Consider the following 8,694-nt stretch of genomic DNA (forward strand, 5'->3'; position numbering starts at 1 on the left):
TCCCCGTTACAATTAGCACTAGTTAATTATTGATGTAGGCTATATTTCTTATAACCATTTGTGTTTGACATAAATAGTGCGACAATATTTAGACCTATTTGTGTGCAATCCTATACCCACATCTTTGAGGAAATGCGGGAGGTTTGAAAGACGTCTTTTAGCATAGATTAAAATTTAATGTATACAATGTATAGAGAACGAATACACAAAATAGAAAGAAATGTCATGGATTTTTATGCATACCGTTTTGATTTAGTAAAAATAGAGTCCAGACCAGTTTGCAGGTATATATATTTAAAATTCACGCGGTAAACAAACTATAATATCAAGTACTACAGAGTTATCTCCCAGGTCAATGATGCGTTTGACAACTATAATTAGATTAAGACTTCCAAGATTTTAATCAAAATGTGCAAGGGCAAGGCGTCGATCTAAAAAGTAGGTTTTTATTTTAAATTATTTATTTTATTGTATAGTTTTCAAAAAGTGATGCTCATTTCTTTGTAATCCTTTTATTTTTTTATTTTATAATTCCCGTTGAAATTAGGAAAATACCCTATTTTTCATACACTACTGTATGTTTTAGCTCAATAACTTAACGACGTTCGATCCTGTTAATTTTAAGTCCACTGCGCAACTCCAACTGCCGTAATAAGGACACTATTGTTGTAATCGCGCATTGTGCAATAAATGCAGAAAGTATTCTGTATGTAAAAAAAAATAATTTACTCGATCTGTTAAATGAATAAAGTACATCTTTTTGCTATTTTTCCACTCAACTTTCTATTTGTCTCGAAGCGGGAAATTTTACGACATACCATAAGTGTCGTATGCTCATGACAGACCGAAACGACAAATGTAAACAACGGGAAATAAAATGGTTTTCAAAACAGAAAAGCGGAAAAAGCGAGATGAAAAAGTGATTGCCTCCACAAGAAGAAGATGGGAGAGGGAAAGACAAGGAGAGGCGGTAGTGTTGGAGCATAGTTATTCAATACCAAGTAGGCCTAGTATGTATAAAATTGTTATGACACTTCTGTTGTTGATACGTATGTAATAATTTTCTTCTTCTTCCAGTAATGTGCCTGGCACCAAATGGGGCATTATCGCACATGAATAATAATAAATAACTAAAACAATCAGTGACAAAAAAAGAAATTGTTGATCGCAACTTAATATAAAACGAATGCATAGCCATTTTTTTCTTTATTTTATCCAGTAATTTATCAAAAGTTTACCAACTCAAATAATTTTCAATAAAATATTCCGTTTGATATTTTGAATCGGCTTTTTGATATACAGTCATCAGGTCCAGGAAAATCACTATATTTAGCTATATAGCTACATCTACATATAGATAAAAATTATGTTTTTATTTGACTTTTTCAAAATATTTTTGAGCCAGGAGTGACCTACATGTAGCTGCGTGGTATTCTACACTCGCAGTGAGTCACTAGAAAAAATAGAGCATTTGATATCTAGAGAATTTGCTCATATTTATGGGTCATGCAATATCAGCTAAGCTGAGCATACTTTTGTTTATCAGAAAAAATTCTAATTCTATTCAAAATTCATAGGCGTTATAAGCAAATTGAAAGGGGTGGCTAATCCAACAAAAAAGGTAAACTCTAATTTTCTATGCCTATATTTTGTTCTTTGCAAAAAAAGGGGGGGCTAAGCCCCCCCCCCCTCAATTCTGACGTCTATGAATATTTAGTTATACAAAGGATCGAGAGATATAACTGCAGGAGGATGTTCCCTGTGAGTAGTTAAGAAAGATAATCTGCATGGTGACCCTGTGTTTAGTTGCACCTGCCCAGTTTCTTTATTTGCAGGCGGTTGAATATAAATAACCAATAATTCTTTATATATGCTATGGTTGAGTATGTACTATGTAACCCGTCAATAAGGAGTGTTGGTTATTTTTAGGATGGATGTTTCATGATCAGGTTGTGTGTACTTTTAGACTTGTATGATGACATTTTTAAAAAATTATTAATCATGTTTTATACTATGTGTCATTATGTATGAACTTGTCAGTATTTATGAACTTAGCTAATTGTTCCTATTTCTGAGTAAAATTTTTTTTTACCAGAAATTCCCGACCTTAACAATGTTGCAGTGGAAGAAGTTGTGGACTGTGCTTCAGACACTGACACAGATGATGATAGTCATCATGATACACAAGAACAATCCATCCCATGGGACAGTGGACGTCATATTGTTGAATTGGGAGTTCTCGCTAATGCGCTGGCAGCGTGCAAGAACTGCTCCAGTCCACTTCAGCTGTCCCACACCACTTCAATTAAAACTTACGGTCTTGCAGCTATTTTAAAGGTTTGTTTACATTTGCATAAATTATGTGTAAATTTTACATACTGTATACAGGGAAATTTTCGCTCCTTTCGCCCTCTTATTGCTTCGGCGAATTCAAAACGGGGCGAATTTAAATAACACAGAATAAATTTTTTAACAGAACTATGAATGGGCGAATTTAAAACGGGGCAAAAGTGTTCGCAAGTGCAAAAGGGTGAAAATAAGACGGGGCAAAATAACCCTGTATACAGTACATGCATATATGCATGTCTGTAGATTTCAAACATAACAATAGAGATTATAATCTTCTTGATTGTAAGAAAACTTGTAATTGATGAGCAGTGGCGGATTTAAGGGGGGGGCGCACCCGGCGCGCGCCCCCCCTAAAATTGTCAAAGTTAGCGTAAATCAAATATGTCTAAGATGTTGTGTAAACAATATATGTATTGTTCTATGTCAAAAATGTGTATGCCTCAGGGTCTAAAAAATGAAATTAAGTAGCAAATATTTAACTATTTGATACATTGATGTGATTGTTTTAGGTTAATTAATTTTCCTGAATATGACAGAACCTGTATTTATACAAATAAAGCCCTTTAATGAGGCTGATCCAATAGCTATATCAACTTGACAGAAAAGCACATTGCTCATAAAGTACATGTATATATCAAAAATAACTGTCAAATTTTTTGATTTCATGAGGTGATCAATCCAGTGGCTTTCATGATAGTTTGCATAAATGAGGACAGGTGAAGTGTAAAATTCTTATGCAAGCCAATAGATTGATCATCATCATAAAATAAAAAAAATCTGACAATTATTCCTTATATTTACAGGCTATTATATATTTATTCAACCATTCCAAGTACGTACTACAAGTCCGAACTCCTGTCTATTTGTACAGCCCTTAGCAGCACATGATTTTTTTTTACTGTTCCTTTTGATGAACCAGTACATTTATGTAAAAATTACGTTACTGTGCATTATTTTACTAAAGGTTTATTTGTAAATTTATCTTGGACAAAGACATTGGAAATGTTAGTATACATTTATGTATGTACATAAATATGTAGTATGTACATGTACACATTAACATACATGATTATTGCATATTTAATATAAAATCTTATTCATGTGATCATTAACGGTGCATTTTATTTTGCAGGTTCCATGTAGCAATGCAGATTGTAGATATTTGAACAATGTCCCTACAGGAAAACAACATGGAAAAACCCATATTTGGGATATAAATACTAAAATAGCAAATGGTAATTTGAACACTAATTGATATTAATTTGATTATTGATTATCTGAATATACTTTGAAGATAAATATTTAGAGAAATAAAATCGTTATCCTCACAGAAATGTTAAATAGTTTACCCATATTCCATGTATTTAATTTGACTTCATTTTTTGTTTGGCAGCTTTGATTTATGCCGGTGTGGGGGTTTCCCAAATCAACAGCATTTTGTCAGCTATAAATGTTCCCCCTGTTCAACATAAACTGATGAGTAAGAGGCAGACAGAAATTGGACAGGCAGTGGAAAAAGTTGCACAAGATTCTGTTCTAGAAAGCCTAGAAGAAGAATGTGATGCAACAGAAAGGTATAATAATTTCCTCATAATCTCATAATTTGTTGTCAACTTTAAACTTCGCCATAACTTTGGAATCATGAGAGATGGTGACTTTATATTTGGTATGCATACTCCACTAATTAAGTTCTTTCAAATGACACAAAGGTAAAGGACTTTGTGACCTTGAATGTGATCTATATGCTAAAAGTAACCGTGTAAGTGGAAATTTTAGCAAGACGCAAATTTAGCGATTTTTCCTTGAAAACTTGTAATTCATTTTTAGTGAGATGATATTTTAGCGATTTTAAAATGCATATCAATGAAGCTATTAAAAATAAAACGCAATTAACTTTTAGCGATATTCAATTTTATCGATTTTGGCACCCTCGCTAAAATTCTACTTATAGTCGGTATCTTTTTAGAACTTTGTTGTTGCCAGGGTGCAAAGTGTTTCACAAACACACCGACTTTGGTGATATCTTGTTTACACATAATGTACCTCTTTATATATCACCAAAATCTGCAATAACTTTAAAATGTTTGACTAGTGATGCCAAATATATGATGATTATGTAAAACCATTTTCAGAGAAACTGGTCAGAGGGAGATATGTGTCTCGGTAGATGCAGGGTGGCAAAAGAGAGGCAGCGGAAAAGCATATGACAGTTTGTCCGGTAATTTGATTGCTTTAAGCAAACATACTTACAATGAATTAATGCTTATATCGAAGTGATTTTCATTCCCTGTGGGTTTGAATTATTGTAAAAAGATAAAGGATATAACAAAATACATTCATAACGAAGCAAAATTTGCTAATTGCCCATCCGTGGCATTTTGTTTTAAGTGTATTTTACTTAACATTGCAGACTTGAGGTGACAATATGCATCAAAGATTACAAATGCTGTGTCATACTGATTTTTCTTGTCCATTTTTAAATATTTACACTTGCTATGTTTTTCTTTAAATCCAACAGTGTACTTGTACATGTCTTAAAAATGATATATTTGTTGTAGGACATGCAACTATGATTGGGACACAAACAGGAAAGGTGGTTGGATATAGTGTTCGAAACAAGACATGTCGTATTTGTAGCAATGCATCTAAAAGTGGAACTGTTCCTAAACCACATGACTGTAGACAAAATTGGAATGGTAAATATGAATAAAATTTAATAGATTGACTAAAAAAAGCATAGATGAAACCTCTTTTTCAAGTATTTCAATCTACACACCATTTAATGCCTGATGAAATTGACAATTTGGTATCCATTGTATGCCAGCTTCTCTGATAACATTTTATTTCTGTAGTACGTCTGTCTGTCCATCTGTAAACTTTTTCCGAGCCAAGAATGTGCTCAGATGAATGGTTTTGCCCATGGACCTTTTGTTTTTATATCCGGCAAAATAATTAAATAATCTTTGGTCATTTAAACAGGCAGCGCAAAGGCCATGGAACAAGACATGATTGTCGAAATGGTAAAGGAGAAAGTGGATGAAGGGATACATACAGCTGCTATTGTTGGTGATGATGATGCATCAGCTATTTCTAAATTACACCAGACAGTTGACCAGAAAATTGAAAAAAGATCAGATAAAAATCATATTAAAAAGAACCTGACCAATAGCCTCTACCTTCTTAAGCGCACTTACCCAACTTTATCACACAGAGTAATCAGGTGAGGTTTTCAATACAGTATAATATGAATTATTTGCTTATCTATAACCTTTATAGTTGATGAGGATAACAATTGTAATGGCCAGACATTTTCATATAAATTTGGTACTTTCCACAATTAATATAATGCACAATATCATCTTGGCCAACACGCCATGCACACCAGGCCAATTTTTGAAAGACCAAATATTGCATTCATTTAAATTTTAAATCAATAACCTCTTACAATATGGTATAAATGTATATTTACAGATATATTCAAAAATGTTGGGCCTACATGGTATCCCAAAATAAGGATAACCCAGAGGGAGTAGCAGTTGGGTTAGACGCCATGTGGAAGCATCCCTTTGGAGATCATACTCATTGCTCGGAGTGGTGCCAGCATAAGAAAGACCCCCACAAGCTGTACAGACAGCTCCCATTTGGAAAGTGCCTTACTGACAAAAATCTGCAGAAAGCGCTCGCCGATATCTTTTCCAAATACAAGAGCCACTGCCAAAAAATTTCCAAACTTGGATCCACACAGGCCAATGAAAGTTTAAACAACACAATAGCATCAAAAGCTCCCAAGAAAAATCATTATAGTGGATCTGGAAGTCTATGGTTTCGAGTATCTGCAGCTGTTGCGCAGAAAAACATTGGGCACAATTATGTATCTAAGGTATAATCAATATTCATCAGTTGTGGAGAAATGCACATTCAATGTATATTTTACCATATAATTGCAGTTAATGAAATCAAAATCAAACTGTATGTAACTTTAATTTTGATATAATTATATATTCATAATAATTGTCAAAATACATGTACATGTATTAGCGTTTCAAGTGTATCTCTATGAATAAACCATTTCAGGTAAATACAAGGACTGGATTATCTCCAGGTGCTTACACCAAAAAGTTGGCTCTGCTTAGAGATTTACAACATAGAAAGAGGAAGGCACTGGACAGGACAAGAGCTGCAAAGAGGAGAAGACTGGAATTAAAAGCCAAAAGGTAAGTAAATAATGTGATGTATCAGTAAAAAATCTATTTTTTTGGTGGTATGTACAAATATTTTTAAACATATCCCCTAAGCTGTTAACTGTTTATAACAACAATTCTTTTTTTCTATCAACTTTTCTAAAGTAGCTGGAATATACTAGTAAGCATAAATTTTTAATTTCATGGATTTAATCTAGGAATTATGAGTCAAAAAGTTGAAAGAAAGCTAAATCTATAGATTTAAAGTTATGTACAATATTTATTCTGCATTAATTGGTTTTAATTTATATCAGCGTTTTGAATTCTTTCACTTTTCAATATACCTGATAATTTCAAAATCAGAAAGGTATAAGAAGAACATAATTAAAAGTATGCTCTTTCTAGGTTGCAAAAAAATGCATGCCAGGAGACCAGGGAGGGAATAACATACAGCTCCGAGATTGACATAAGTGGAGAGAATCGAGATGTTACAGAAATTCCTCCTCCCATTCTCTTTCCAACGCGAGAACCAGTACAATTGTCCCAAGAATATGTTCCAGTTTATTTCGATTTGGAAACAACTGGATTAGGTATGATCAACTATGGAGTTTATCATACAGTTATGTGAAATATATATTTGAAACACAAATAAATATACAATTATTAAACTTCCCTGATTTTTTAATGTCATATTCCCAAGTCATTCTTGACACCTCTATTATATTTTTACAGCAAGGACTTCCCACATTACCCAGATAGCAGCTGCAGCTGGAGAGGAACGGTTCAGTTGTTTTGTATTTCCAAAGAAGCCCATATCCCCACAGTCCACAAATGTTACTGGCATATCCATCAAGGACGGGAATATGTACCACAATGGCAGAAAAGTTGATGCTTCATCTATTTCAACTGCAGTTGATATGCTGTTGAATTTCTTTGAAAAATTCCATAAAAGAGTTATTCTTGTGGGACACAATGTTGAGTCATTTGACTCGCCCATTCTAATGTATGCTTTAGATTCTTGCAATAAGTTAGACTGTTTTTCTAACATTGTTGAGGGGTTTATTGATACTTTGAAACTTTTTAGAATGGAGAGGCCTGGTCTTTCTTCTTATAGACAGGAATTCTTATGTGAAAACCTTGCAGGTATAGGTTATGAAGCACATGATGCTCGCAGTGATGTTGTTTCTCTTCAATCTTTGATATGTTATCTAAATATTGATGTATTGAATGCAAATGCAAGCTGTAGGTCAGCATCCTTTACAACCACAAGTGCTGTAGATTTTTACAAGTATTCAAATGTTGTGCAAACAAATTTACCATCATTACAACCTTTACTCAACCACAAAATCATCAGCTGTCCAATTGCAAAAAAGATTGCAGGTAGTGGATTACAGTACAAACATCTTGAACTTGCTTTCACTCGAGATCCAGTAGAGGGTATTTATTCTTTGTTCAGTGAACAGAGTGGGAAGTCTGTCAGAGTTACAAAGTCAAAGAAAGTCATTGCCAAACTTGTTAATTATTTTGCATCAATGAGAGAAAGTTAACTTGTACCTAGCAGTACAGTGTAGTTGTTACATTGTGTTTTGATGTTGTACCAGTACTTTGATGACATGTATTTGTTCTAATTTAATGTTCTATTGCATTACATGTTCTAATGTCCTGATATCAAAACATTTACATTTTCTTTTGAAGAGAAATGTTTCTGAATTATAAATCAAATGAATATATGAGAATTATTTGATTAAACCAAGTTTAAGATTAGTTCTTGTAACTGCAATATTTATGTCAACTTACATGGTAAAATTCTGCATTTACAACTTGTACTTTAACTTGTTAAATGTAATTCTAATGAATTTAATTTTCTTCAAATTCAAATATATTTTCAATTGAATTGCATTCAAATCGTTGTTTGTTTGTTTTTTTTTACATATAGTGTTTATATATATAAAATATACAGTAATATGTTATATTGCCGGTATACAAAGTATACAATGAATTACTTTTTTGTCAAGAAGCAATAATATTTGATTTTTTTTTCTATAATTACATAAATGCGAAAGTTATTCATGAATACATTAAAACAATAGCAAAAGGATAAATTGCCCCCCAAAACAAAAAAATATTCGTTTTAATATTAATATTATGAACCTATTCAAGTTAT

At 32.8% G+C, this 8,694-nt stretch overlaps 1 protein-coding gene across 1 annotated transcript; it reads left to right on the forward strand.

Annotated features, from left to right (window-relative positions):
- Window positions 1-614: 614 nt before the first annotated feature.
- Window positions 615-8,279, forward strand: LOC134260810 (uncharacterized). Its single transcript, XM_062743348.1, has 11 exons — window positions 615-1,010; window positions 2,096-2,337; window positions 3,482-3,584; window positions 3,743-3,923; window positions 4,482-4,567; window positions 4,908-5,045; window positions 5,329-5,569; window positions 5,821-6,229; window positions 6,424-6,563; window positions 6,936-7,120; window positions 7,263-8,279. The coding sequence occupies exons 1-11, from the start codon at window positions 878-880 to the stop codon at window positions 8,075-8,077; spliced, it is 2,673 nt and encodes an 890-aa protein (XP_062599332.1). The 5' UTR covers window positions 615-877; the 3' UTR covers window positions 8,078-8,279.
- Window positions 8,280-8,694: the final 415 nt, after the last annotated feature.

Source organism: Saccostrea cucullata, unplaced genomic scaffold (genome assembly GCF_032062105.1).
Source record: "Saccostrea cucullata isolate Sc308-1 unplaced genomic scaffold, CSIRO_AGI_Scuc_v1 ctg1313, whole genome shotgun sequence".
Lineage (NCBI taxonomy): Eukaryota > Metazoa > Mollusca > Bivalvia > Ostreida > Ostreidae > Saccostrea > Saccostrea cuccullata.

What these genes read in the sequence shown, in the direction of transcription:
- LOC134260810 (XM_062743348.1), top strand. Translation starts at nt 878, where the DNA reads ATGGTTTTCAAAACAGAAAAGCGGAAAAAGCGAGATGAAAAAGTGATT. An exon ending in TTCAATACCAAGTAGGCCTA is followed by an intron (nt 1,011 to 2,095) that starts GTATGTATAAAA and finishes TTTTTTTACCAG; the next exon opens with AAATTCCCGACCTTAACAAT. An exon ending in CTGTAGACAAAATTGGAATG is followed by an intron (nt 5,046 to 5,328) that starts GTAAATATGAAT and finishes TCATTTAAACAG; the next exon opens with GCAGCGCAAAGGCCATGGAA.